Genomic DNA, 14242 nt, shown 5'->3' with positions numbered 1-14242 from the left:
TCAGGTGGTTTTTTTTTTTTTTTTTTGTGAGAGAGAAGAAAAAAGCCTATACTGTTGTATTTTTCTCAAACACCATTCTAATGTATGAGTTGAATATCTACTCTGTATGTCAAAATGAGGTCAGGTATTGTTAAAAATGCATTTAGAGTGCTTTAAGTTAAAAAAGCTTATGCAATATCCAAATGTATTTGAATTCTAAGGTATTGCCTTTGTTTAAATGCATAAAAAATAGGAGTCAACTGGGATAGTGAAACTAGAGCAATACTGTAACTACCTGGTGTATTTCTCTGTAAGATGTAGTTGATGTAAGTTTATGTGATACAAAAAGTGTGTAAGCACTTATTTAGATATATTCTAAATATCAGCTGTTAGATACATTATCTTTTGGAACAATGGTTTTAAGGTTTCTATTAAAGGTTTCATCCTCCTCTTTTAGCCTTTTAAGGTGGATACCTTTGAGTACTAAGGAGTTTACTTTGTGAGAATATGTCTTATGTATGACTCCTGCTTTGTAAGATTGGCCTCTGCCTTATACTAAGTAGTGTTGAAAGATTCTGGCCCCTATGTACCTGCATTTGGCAAAGTGAGTATGGCTGAATTGTTTGTGAGTTTGTATGTAAGTCACTTGTATGTAAATATTTGATCCTTTGGTGGAAAATGCTGTAAAGGTGATAAATAATTCTGGAACTCTTAATTAAAAACTACTAATAAAATAACTGCTAATTAGCTCCTGTTTTTTATTTATCTGGTCCTTGCAGTTCATTGAGTCTAGTAAATAAAACAGCAATGAGTACTAATATATTTATAGCTTACACTCAGACCATATCTCTATGGATATTAGAGTGATCTGCTTTGATCCCCTGATTTACCTTACTGGAAATATGCCTGTACCCCAAAATGTAACTACTCTTGTTTGCTCTTTAACTAAACATATGATGTTATATCCCTCCCCCTCTCTCTACCATGTTTATTCTTTTGATCTAGCTTATTGCATACTGTTCATGTGAATTACACCTGGGGGTCCTACTGAGGACCCTTCCTCTTTCACCTTGAAAAACTGATTTTTCACAAATCCCTTCTGAAGCATGTCTTTGTGAACCAATCATTCAACCAATAAGGAATGAAGAAACTGTAATAAAGAGAAATTGCTTTTGAAGTTAAAAATGAATACTAAATAACCATTTCATTTGAGAGCAGTTTTCTGAATAGGGACGGAATGAAATTTGACTCTGGGTTGAGAAGAGTTAATTTCAGTCCTCCTGTTGGTTTACTCATCAAAGGTACCATCAGTTTGGAGAGGAGAATATCAGCAGTGAAAGTCCAGTGGTTTATGTGGTGGTGCAAGTTATAGTTCAAGTGCCTTTTCTACAGCAACAGCAACAATAACCAAATTTTTAGCTAATATTGCAATTACCATACAAAGGAGGGGTAGCTTAGTTGCAACACTATGTGCTTTATTGCATATATAACCTAACTCTAATTAGTGATTATCTCTTGGCCAACTTGAGAGATACTGTAATTTTGTTTGAAGACCCTGAAAAAGCTTTCTGAGAAATAAATAGAAAACTTCAGTCTGGAATACTCTTAAATAATTTCTGTCTAGTAAAATGAGTCTCTGTTTTAAAGTAAACCTTGCAAAAATAAATGAAGACAGTATTGTGATGGGCTTCTTCCTCTGTCCTTTCCCAAGAGTTAACTCAGAGGCAGCATTGATCAGGTACACTGGTTTTGTATCATATCCCACAAAATAATTTTGGGGGATTTGATTGCCTCCTAATTATGCATTAATTACTTGGCTATTTTGATTAGCAATCCCTTCTTTTCATCAGGCTTGCTGGAAGTATGTAGGGGGATAGAATGTAAGAAAATAAAGGTAGTATAGAAAGTAATCTTACCCCTAAGGAGTTGCAGCTGGGCTAATTATTAAAGATTAGGAGCAGGCCTGACTTTAACAGGCCACAGCTGTCACCAATAAGAAGAAGAGTGTTATAAAAGAGTGGATTGGTTGGTTGAGGGGAGCTGGAGTCAGTTGGCTGCTGTAAGAAGAAGGAAGAGTCAGTGCTTAGAGGAGCTGCCTATGAGAAACATCAAGGAGGTATGAAACTCTTGCAATAAGGAGAACAACAATATGGAACCTTTGCAATATAATGATGACATAAGTATGTATCCTATGTAATCTGATTTGCATGCAGTAGTGCATTAAAAGATGTGAACTAGAGTTTGTCAAAAGTTAATTATCTTTAACGTGTCACTTAATAAAGAAGTGTATTTCAAATGTATTTCCTGTAATAGAACAGATTCTTGGCCTCTTATGCTGAGTATTGGTATGTTTTTTACCAATTTTAATGTGTTTCACCTGTTGATGGAAAGGTAATTAGGGGGAAGATTGAAAAAGAAAATGTAGATCTAAATGTAGGTCTGTTTTTCTCCCCTTCTCTCAGCCTTCTTTGAATCCTGGGGGAAGACAAGCATCTGATGTAGTACTCTTGAACCACTGGAGCATTAGAAATTATGATGTACAACGTGGGGACATTGTGTCACTGGTGTAAGTAATTTTGCATACATTTCAATATATGCTTATGTAGATGTTGAACTATCAGTGTTTTGTCTACAATAATGTAGGTATATACATGAGCAAGGAACCTAACATTTTAAATAATGCATTATTGTTACTTCTATTGTCTGTTTTCAAAACTCAGATGTTCAAAGAATGCATTACCAGGTTTTTACTTGAAAGGAATGTAATGCAAGGTATCATGTGATACAGCATGTATGTGTACCAAAACTGCCAAGACCAAAGAGTTGTGAGATAGAAAATAGATAAAACATTATGTGGCCTAAAGGAGTATAGTTTGAGTTGCTGGGCTATATACTTATGAGAAAAAAAATGCCTTATTGACTAGTACTGTATGTTTTTCTTCCTGGTGAATATGTCTACTGAATAAAATTTTAGATAAGACCTCAAGGATTCACCCACCTCCATAAGGACAAATGGAGCAAAAGACAGAATTCTACATTTAAAATTGGGAGGCCTATGTATCAAGACAAAAGGTGGCAGTGTTTCGCTGTTCAAAATACTCAAGACTAACAGGACAGAAACTCCATTTCAGCCTTAATATAATATAGAAATAGAATGTCAAAGTGCTCATAACTGGTGCAGGGATATAATACATACTCATATTATATGCTTGGAGAGTTTAAGCTTAAGGTTTTAGTTTTGCAAGCGAAATGCACAATATGTAAATTGTAACAAAAATGTCTTTGGAAGCCATATTATCTAACTGCCTTTTTGTCATATATCTTTTCTAATTGTCCCTTTTTTTGCTTTCCTCTTCGCTGTAGTGGTAATTTGTAAGACAATTTTCTTCTTTTGCTAGATATTTAAAATTTGCACTGTGATCTGTCTCATTTTCTGTCATGTAAAATTTTCTGTAAATAGTCTAGCTGCAAATATGAATTTATTCATATTTGCTAGAGGTAATATTGCAAAAGGGCTTCAATTTCAGGTCACTCAATGGATGCTGTAAAATGATGTGATTCTGCCTGTATGTGCATCCCTCTGCCCAAGTCATGCTCTGGTGATTGTTTAAAAGAATCAGGATAACTGATTAGTAATTAATAGACTGAACAGAAAATGAGCACATTGTCTGATCAGAAAACAAAATTAATAGTTTCATCCTTATTATACTCCTTGAATGTTTGTAATTTAGTCTGAGCCATCTGCATTGGTTATTTTCACTTTGCTGTATGTTTGAGCAGGATAACTAGTATTTTAGATGCAGTGGAGATTTTTGTATGTTTGGAAGGTTTTCCCTTATCTTGGTAGAGTTTATGTAGACCCACATAGAAGAAATTGTATTTATGCACTTTATGGTAGCTTTTCTTAGTCTTTGGGAAGTCCTGTGGATAATCAGATCAGAGTATTCCCAAAGCATTTTAAGATCAATACAAAGGAAGTTAAACAATGTAAAAATAATTTATTGGATAGTTTTAGTATAAAATATCATTAAATGTTTACATTTTCAATAGCAACTTTTAAGTACTTCATGATACAGGTTTGTTAGAAGAAGTTTTGGCCTGCTTCCTTATTGTATTGTTAAGTTTTTAATTGTGTGGTAAAGTCTTGCAGGATATAGTATCTGGATGTGATTTTGTACCTGTCAGTTTTAGAGAATTTTGCTGTACAATGCTTCTGTTTTGTAAATGAGTTAATACTTTTAATCTTTTTCATTTTGGTTTTTTACTTATTATTTCTATAACTCACATATATGCATGGATTTTACTTGCTGGTCCTCAGATCCTGATTTAGGTAAGGCATGAACAGGGAAGGCAGATGTCCTATCAGGTTCTCCTTTACTGATCCTCTCAGAAATTCAGTTGAGAAAATATTGTTTTGACTGAGATAGGCAAATGAATATGTAAGCCTTTGTTTTGTGTCTTTGTTGGCTGCTTGACATTTGTCCACTGTCTCCTCTTTGCCCAAGTTGTAGTAGAAGATATTTTAGAGGTTCTGGAAGGGTGGTCATTTGTAGAACAGGAGCTGAGGTAAAATAGTATTTCATGGCAGCATGACCAGGGCCATTCAAACTCCTCTCTTTGCTCCAAGTTTTGCCTGTTGACCTTCTACTTACAGTGGACTTTTGCTAGCTGGGATCTCAACAATCTCTTTAGGAATTGTGGTAGAAACAGCAGCCATCCAGAATGACATGGTATCTCTGATGATATGAAGAGAGCAAAGAGGTGAGTCAGTCTGGATGCCCCAGAAGAGAATCACTGAGCCTGTGGTCATGATTCTGATACTGCTTGCAGATCCAAAAGCTTTTCCTCTATTGTCCGATCTAGTTCTTGATAAACACACGTGTATATATATATATATATATACACACACACACATTTATTTTATGACTTTGATTACAAATGAGCACCCAAGTATTCAAGTATGTGGTGATGTTTATACCTAGTAAAGGTACTGAATGAAGACTGCATTGTCTCTTTGTCATCTTGGTCTCTTTATCTGATGTAGGTGAACCACTCATCTCAATCATAGCTGTCATAGCTTAGCCACTGTATGTGCACATGTTTTAGACAAAATATTTGCATTTACCTTGTTTTAGACAAAATATTTACAACAACATTAGTCTTTAAAAATATTAAATTAGAGTCGGGTAAAACCAATGGAGATAATAAGTTGGTAGCAAAAAATTATTTCTTTAATTGCAGTATAGTATTTTACAGATAGTTATATCTTACTTCAGCCTTTAGAATATTTTTTCCCTTTAGTTTGAGCTCATTTTTATTGATACCAGAATTAGGAGAGCTCAATGTAACATGCTGTAACTTTTGAACTCACAATTTTAAGTTCATTCAGAACTGAGCAAAATGTTATCATCCTTAACTTGATCACTTGCTACATGCCTAATTTAGGTAGTGCTGTATTACTGGGACTTAATACATTGAAAATCAAAACAGGAATAATTTTTAAATAAATGAAGTAATTTCAGGTATTCTGTGTTTCAGATTACTGCCTTTCCATCTCTTAAATGGATTTAAAAAAATTAAAAAATGTTATATGTTTAGTTTGGAAAATGCATTTATTTGTCTTTGAAGAGGAAAAATAGTCATGTAGCACATGACGTCATCTTTCAAAGACAAATGCTTGTTTTTGCCAGGCAGACCTTGATTTTTCAGTAAGTTTTGTGTTGAAACAAGCATCTACTTTGTAAAAGCTCAGTTGAGGTAGATCTCAACGGTTGTGTAGAACTTTATTAGCTATTGCAGAATGAGTTATAAGACACGTAGTGTTCTCTCAGCTGGTCTCACTCTGTAACATTTGAGTGCCAGCAGCATTGTAGCTGGAGCTGTGTGTGTCACAGTGCGGGGTGTACAGCTCATGCATTTCCCTGGGAATACATGCTGCAGCTGCACTTCCCAGCACTTAGAGATACTGCTCTTCTACTGCAGATTAAGGGATATTTTTGCCAATGTTACCTGTATGTAATTTGTTTTTTACTGTGTGCAAATGCAGGCATTGCTATAAAAAGGTGTTCCCAAAGAGTGATTTTTAGGTCTAGAATTCATTTTGGTTGCCTATATGGAAACCCTCCTGTCCTGATTGTACAATCATACCATCTTTTTATTCCAAAATTCCTGTCTTAATGTAGGACATGTTCGTGCTTAAATTTTCAAATGATGAAATGTTAAAGTTGTAAATATTCACAGACATTAATTTTAACCTTGAGGTCAAAAATTAGAAGTTAATTTGAAGGTTGTGCTATGTCTGTAATAGAGAGAACACCTTCTGCAATGTTTGACTGAGAGCAGGAGCTTACTTGCTGAATAGGTTGCCAGGTGTCCCTCCATTGCTAATTTAGAATGTGTTCTTATGTGTCAAATAAAAATAGCTATGCTAAATTAATCTGAGGGAGAAGAAAAGGGAACCATGCTGTTTGTTCTGTACATCCTGAATGGTAACATGCTTTTAAAATTATGAACTATAATAACTAAATGGGCAGTATGTTTAAAAACATGTTTTTAAAGGTCAGCTATAAAAATAAGGAAATAAGTGTTGTATATTTTGTCAGCTCCTTTTGAGTTCTCATACAGGAGCATAACTTAAATACAAACCCAACTTTCTACATAGAAAATTCCTTGACATAAAAAAAAAAAGCCAAATCATGCTTTTTGTCTTCTATCCTTCGTATCCTTGTGAGGGATATTGAGTGGCTTCCGTCACTTCTTCATCTGAGCCTAAGATTACTTGGACCTTTCCATAAACTCCTTTATTTTGGGCAAACTGCTAAGCATTTATGTGAGCTTGATCTTTGAAAAATCCAGTGCAGATAACCATTCTGGAGGAAGAATCAAAGTACTGCACTTAAGGTTGTTTCTGCTGCTGTGTCCTTCACTGGCGTCTGTTCAGAAATGAGAGCTGGAAAAGATAATTGCAGTGATGATTTTATGTGATGGTTCAACAAGTTTCAGCCTACACATGCAAATCTGAATAATGCAATTTTTGAAGGAATATAATCTTGTTTAGTTGATGAAAACAAGAGAGTTCTCAAATTGTGCAAACTGAATATATGCTATTCATGAAGATCACAAATTGGAATTTCATTATTGAGACTAGCTTAGTAAAATAAATATCAGTAAGAAGGTACTTACTGAAGGAACTCCCTTGAATTTGAATTAGTTGTAATTATGAAAAGATTTTCTACTAAATTCTGGTAGATATAATGTGAATGGATATCTAATAGTTCTTGCATTATGTTTAAAAAAGCTTCTTTCTGACTAAAATACTGGACAAACTTTTACAAATGCCTCTGCTTGGCCTTCTTAAGTCTTCCAATTTCTGTTCTATTTTTGTTTGTACTTAGGTCTCTGTATCAAGTCATCTGTCTTCTGGCAGGTAGGACACTGCAAAAGAGGTTGTGCTGACACAGAAGCTAAATAATCACTTTAGTTTCTGTGCCTCAGTGACCTCAGAAAATCTTTCCTATTCTGTTCTTTTAGCTGGGAAAAAACCAAACAAAACCTCTCATGTCTTTGCTTGATAAAAATCAAATACGTAGTTTTACTTTATTATCCGTGTTACGATCTATTCCTAGTGTGCGTATCATACTATATATATGTGTGTTAATGCTGTTGGTGGAAGAAAGCCTTGTGTGTTCTATTTATAAAGCAAAATCCTTTTTCTAAGGAAACTTTTCAGATACTGTACATGATTCTTGGTTGTATTATGAAGTGCTCAGGAGGAGTTTAATAGGCAGTGATTGCATTACTGTGGAAAATGAGCAGTTGTGGAGGAAAGAAGCTGTTGCAGTTGAAGTTAGGGTTGTTACACTTAAAGTCTATGAATATGATAGGAAGTTGACAAGACTTGACTGCAAGAATCACTGCTGGAAAGAGCCTGGCTAGACTCTTTAGGCCAAAAAGTCACATAAATGAATTATGTTATAGCTTACAGTGATTAAATTGAAAGTTGGGGATTTAAAAATAACAATATCCATTTTTAAAAAGAGGAAGTCAGATGGCCTTTGCTGTTTGTGAAAGAGGCATCAGTTGATTGATTGAGAAGACCACTGTAGTATTGTAAGTGGTGCTGTGTAAACTTCGTATTCTGGTTGATTTTGATTTTATTGGCCTTTATATTGAATTAAGTACCTTGCTATTGAATTAAGAAACAAATTGCTTGCTGAACATTTATTAGAGTATCTATTAGAATACTACATTGCAAGTTTACTGAATCCACTTCTCTGATTACCAAGTTAGTTTAGGTTTTGGGCTTGGTTTGTTTGTTAGTTTTACATTTTCTTGCATATAATTTGGTCTTTGTGTTTAATTTAAAATGCAGCATTCAGAGACTTGACAAAAATAATTGAAGTCAGATGCACAGTCTGTGGTATTGTCTGTTTGAAAAGGACAGTTGTCTGCTAAGCAAGACAGGAGCCTCCCCTGAAATGGAAAATGTAAACCTCCTTTCTCTGAATTGTTACAAATTTGAAATTAAGGGGATTTCAGGCAAAGATATGAGAGCAGGAATAACAGCTCTTTATTAGGGAAGAAAATTAAAAAGTCACAACAAAACAATGCAGTAATATAAAACAACACTGTCAAGTCAGAATAAGACCTAACACCCTGTGGGTCTGTTGGGAATGTTGGTAGCAGTCTGATTAAATGGGGGCTGCAGTCCTCCTGGAGCGGCAGGTGTGGTTCTGTTGAAGCAGTGATCCTGTAGAAGAGTGTAATCTTCCTCTGAATATCCAGTGGAGGTGTAGATGGACCTGGTCTTTCCTTGGGAATCCAGTGGCTAAGATAGCTGCTCCTCTGGGAATCCACTGGAAAAGGCTGGCTGTGGTCTTTCAAACCTCTGATTATATCCAATTAGGAATGCTTGGTTTCTCCTTCTGGGTGGAGCATCTCACAATGTAATTTTATCAGTCATGCAGTGACAGTCAATGGCTCATTAGCAGAAGGTATTTCCCCAGGCGGAAGATTGGTTGTGGAAGAGATAAAGAAAGCTGCCCTCTTAACAGAAGATAACTGCCCCGTCAGATAGGAATAGAATACACACACCCATATCCAACCTGACATATGAAGACAGGTATTTCGTTGAATTTACTTCTGAGGTAAATGTCATAAAATTTCTTTAAGACCCATTGTAGTGAAAATGAAGGGATATTAGAGTCTTGCTCACCTCAAAGGCAAAATACTTAAAAATACAGATCTGTAGATTATCCTGTGTAGAACAGCTTTAATTTTGATGCTACTAGATTGGGTTTACACTGGAAGAACTGTGAGTTGAGGTAGTATTGCATCTCAGCTAGATTGGGATATAAATAAGAAAAACAGGGTAATTTGTAGTTACACACAAATATGTCTGATTCTTTGGCAAGTGAGAAAGATGTGAAAAAAAAAATCGTCGTGATCTTCAAATTCTAGGATGATCAGGTGTTAATAGCTAATTGTTACATAAGGAGGGCTTATGTTCTGCTGTTGGAGGAGTCTTAACAGTAATTGTCAATCTCAAAATTAACTGACTAATTCAATTTAATTAATTTTACTTCACCTTTTAGTGACCAGGCAAATGAAGAGAAAAAAACCTATTTTATCAAATGACATAATTTTTACCTTTTCAATAAAAATTTTAAAAGGTGGAAAAGTAGAATAGATTTTTTTATTCTTTAAGATGATGAGCAGTCACAGTATGTTGGAGGTCCTGGGTCTGAGTGGACAGCTGCTTGGAATGTTGCAGAAATTGCGGCGGTGATTTGGTTGGTTGGAAAGCTGTCTGATCCTGTAACTCTGCCTTACAATCGGATGGCTGACTGTTCTGTGACGGTTGTGTTGAGCAAAAGGAAAAATGTCATTTTAATATATAATATATAAAATGGTTTAGAAAAATGTCACTTATACCCTTTGAAATAGCTATAATTTAGATACTAGGAATATGATTTCCTGTAGCAGAATCTGCTGTCATGTATGTATGGAAAGGTATATGTTTCCTAAATATTTTTTTCCTTGAACCTGAAGAAACTTTGACAACTCTTTTAGGAAAATATTTGATACCTTTTTTTCTCTGTACATTTCCAACTGCTGCAAAGTAATTGCTGGTTATTTATGACTGGCATTGCTTGTAGGTACTTGGAACTCGGAAAGGTTTTATAAGTCAGTGAAATAAGCTACACAATCTCATTGCTGGAAGTGGCAGGCAATACAATTGTTCAGCAACTAATGTGAAATTCCAGTGCTTATTCTCTGCAGGGTATTCAGATTAGACACCACCTCCTTATGTAAATTCCGGCTGAAAATCTGTCATGATATAGGATAAAAAAAAAGGCTATTCACATGGTTTTTCTTGCACTTTAGCTCAAGTCTGTTCTGTTTTTGATTATGGTAAATATAGATGGACCATAATTTTAAAATATATGCTCTGAATACATATTCTGTTTAATTTGATGATCAGATACCTTGACAATATAGAGGAGTGTTAAACTGGTACTTTGAAAGTAATTTCCTTCCCTTGAAAGTGAAGCCAACATTTCAACTGATTCTTAGAGAAGATAACAAATGTTATGTTTCACTGCACTTATGAAGTGCTGAGTGCTGAATTTGTGAGATGCTAGATTCTGTTTAAGATGAACTCACTATTTTAAGTGTTTGCCTTTCATAATTTTTTACTTGAATTGTGAACAGTACACATTTTGGACTTAAAGATGCTATATCATCAATTATGAAGAAATTGTTGTACACCTATGAGGAGATGGAGTAATAGATTTTATTTTTTCCTAGAATAACTCTGGAAATCAGCTTACTCTCTCTTTTCCATGTGAAAAAGAGATCCAGTTCCTTGGCATCAAGGCTTTTATATTCCAATGCTAAGTTCTTCTATCTGCAGTAGTATAAAAGCTGTAACAGAGAAATATGTGTAGGATGTTACAGTATGATTCAGCAGTTCTTGAGTCCTAGAATACAATAATTTTTCTTAAGATATAAAGCCTGATTATTTATATTATACGTTCTGGATGTAAGCTATTAACTAAATTAAATTGGTTCTTTTTATGCAAAAAGATACCTAAATGCATTTTATCCTTTTTTTTTTTTGTTTTGGCAGTTAGCCTGTTTTCATTTTGTGTACAATTTAGGAAATACTGAGGTGATATTTTGTTTTACAGGATATTTCAGACTTTGTGTTCTTGGACAAATTATTGCCACAGCTGACTTGGTATCTTTCAGTAATAACTTCCCTTAAGCCAGTTTAGTCAGTTGTATTATGAGCAACCATAAATATTAACTACAGAATATTTCTTCTAGGAATCTTTCAATTAACTACACATATGCTGAAAAAGTGAATTTTGCTTACACATGAAAAATATTTATTTCCTATCTAATTGGTGAAGTTGGAAGAAAAAACATGGGTCTTGACCTGTGCTGAGTATATTGTGGACATGAATATTTTTGCATGTAATAAGCAGTCTTGGCCTTGTTTTTGGTTTTTTCAACCTGTTAGCAAAGGTAAAGGCAAGGGAATGGCAAATTATCAGGTTTAAAATGATAATTAACCTTATAATCACTGTATTTTCTAGGGAAATTAAATTGATGAAAGTAACATTAGTTTTTTATGGGCAATCAGCTGTTCCTGAAAAGTGGAATTGAACAGCATTTAGCTTTAAAAATAAGCATTTGTATTTGGGACTTATCATTATTGCCAACTGTCTATCTGATGATTAGCTACAGAGAAAAGTCCTCAGAGATGCACAGTAGAAGGATGTGACAGGGGCTGCAATTGCAGAAAGGGGCTTTCTGACTATACATATGGGGAAGAAAAAAAGAAGGATTAGAATCACCTCATAGCCAGAGAGGCTATGAAGCCTCCAGCCTTAATTGAAACTGGACTGGCAAAACCCAAACATCCTCATCTTCCTTTCCAGTTGCATCTGTTTTGCTTATAAGCTGAAGTAGATAACTTCCAGAGGTCCTTTCCAAGCTGAATGATTCTGTTTTGTTTACATCAAATGGAATTTCAGTAATGGAAGTTTTAAAATGTGAGCCATAATAGCTATACACTATCATGGTTTACATTACTAATAAATTCTTGTTTACAATAAGCATTATGATGTTTTAAATTTGTTTTATAGCATGGAAGTGGAGTTTCTAAAAACCTCTTTTTCTGGGTATGTGGTTGTAATATTTGTCTTAAAACTGCTTCTACAAGACCCAGCCATGCATTGAAAACCTGTTTTGTTAATAGCTGAACCATACAGAGAATGGTCAGATTGCATTTAGGTTTTATAACTAGATTGTAAATCCTCTGAAGGAGAAACAATGAGTAGGTTTAGGCAGATGTGTGTGGTGCAACCATCAGTGGGGTGGGAAGGCTGCAAGCAGACATCTGAAAACTGGGACGTGTTTGACGTACTATAGTAAAGGGAAATGGTTTGACAATATATGAGGGCATGGTTCCCAAGTGAGAAGTGGAGCCTTGCTAAAGTACACAAGCAGTTGTTTGCTCACTTGTTAAATTTTCAACGAAGTCTGACTGGATTCATTCATAAAGGACTGAAAATCAGAGAAAAATGTGTCAGTAATAAAGTATAAAAGTCAACTAAAATGAAGGCAAAAAAGTTGATTTGATAGAACACTGGAAGCGAAGACAGGGGTTACCTACAAATTTTCATGTCATGTCTGTAATTTAATGACTTTATGTAGGAAGAATTGACAAAAATCTTTGTCGTTTATTTCATAAATAGACCTTAAATTGATTTGAACTTGACCCGTGTCTTCTGCCAATATGGAGAAGAACACTCTAGCCAGCCTATTCTCTTGCCACTCAGCTCTGATTTTCCCTGCTGTTTTAGGTATCTTTTTTGCTGCTACCTTTGTGAAATGTAAAAAAATTAGTATATAAAGAAAATTTTGGACTAGGGAAGGGAAAAGGCATGAGTAAAAACTTAAAATTATTGCTCTCATAAACTCATCATCCATTATGTCATTTAGAGTTTCAGTAATTAAAAGTGTATATCTTAAGGCAAAAAAGAGATAGCTAGTGAGCACATTTCTTGTGTTATGTGTTGTTTTATATGTTTGCTTTAAGGGATAAATTAGTGGCATTCTCAGAACAATAACTTTGATGTTTCCAGAACTAGGGCAAGTGTAGTGACAGAAGTGTGGTCTTGCCATATAAAGGAAGTATGTTGTCAGCAAGCAAAGGATAATAGCATCCTGTACACCCAGAAGGCCTGCTGTGATGTTTGCGTCTGCATAAGATCCCCTTCGCCCTCAGAACAGGCTATTTTTAAACTGGTGCTGAGTTTGACCTTAGTGAAGAAATACTGTTGTAACATTTTTAAATGTGTGTTCATGCACAGCGTGTCCCTCAGTCATCTAGGACGCTGACAATAGTATTTTTTTCACAAAAAACTTGTTTTAGTTTCTACTTTACTTGAGTTCAAAGGCTTACCTGTTTAACATTACCAGGGAAAACCTGATTACAAATTATTTCCTGTATCCTTAATTGATATAGCTTACCTGAATCCATAGACAGAATTGGAGACTTAAATTCATTGTTCCATGCAGCTTATGATGAGGTGGTGTCACATTTCTGATTAAAATAGAAATAGCTTCCATAGACTCTCTTGTTAACTACATTTTCTTCGCTGTGAATGGTGATGTCATTGCAAAACTTGTGAAGAATATGAATTGTTCCAGGCCCATACTACTACTACTTCATAGGAACAGCATGCACACCTTTGATAAGTGAAGGAGAAAGTTGATATAGTTGACATACATTTATTGCAACATCTTTTAAATACCTTGAGATGCCAGGAAATTTTAAGAACATTCTTTCTTGGGCCTTCTAAGACCCCTATGTTATTGCATGATATCTAGAGACAGGTTTTAAAACTGACAGTGATGGGAAAGTGCAATATTGGAGTGATTCCTTACTGGGAGAAATTGATGATGTGAGTATATGTTAACTAACATTAAGTTAAGCCTGACTTAGCAAAAGCAAGGTCTTAATGTGTCTGAACCCAAATTTAGCAGAAAAAAGTGAATCCTAATTTCTGAAACTGTTTCTAGATGCTTCCTTAGTTTTTATAATTGAAACAGGTAAGCATGTTCATGTAGAATATTTTCTCCTCCTTATTTCCGTCTTTGCCTGTCCTTTTTGAGACATTATAACAGTCATTATCTTTGAGAGAGTTTTGAGTAGCTGGCCTTCCAATTTTCCTTTTTTCAGTTCTCT

The 14242-nt window shown here is 34.8% G+C and overlaps 1 protein-coding gene across 2 annotated transcripts in view; it reads left to right on the top strand.

Annotated features, from left to right (window-relative positions):
- The window catches only part of IMMP2L (inner mitochondrial membrane peptidase subunit 2), a 406903-nt gene that overhangs the window by 13359 nt on the left and 379302 nt on the right, over window positions 1-14242 (top strand). For both annotated transcript variants that reach the window (XM_058022289.1, XM_058022291.1), the window contains exon 3: window positions 2442-2545. In XM_058022289.1, the coding sequence (XP_057878272.1) occupies window positions 2442-2545 (104 nt within the window). The remainder of the gene's footprint in view (window positions 1-2441; window positions 2546-14242) is intronic.

The sequence above is a fragment of the Melospiza georgiana genome, chromosome 4, assembly GCF_028018845.1.
Source record: "Melospiza georgiana isolate bMelGeo1 chromosome 4, bMelGeo1.pri, whole genome shotgun sequence".
Classification (NCBI taxonomy): Eukaryota; Metazoa; Chordata; class Aves; order Passeriformes; family Passerellidae; genus Melospiza; species Melospiza georgiana.
This window is presented reverse-complemented; position numbering and strand designations above follow the sequence as displayed.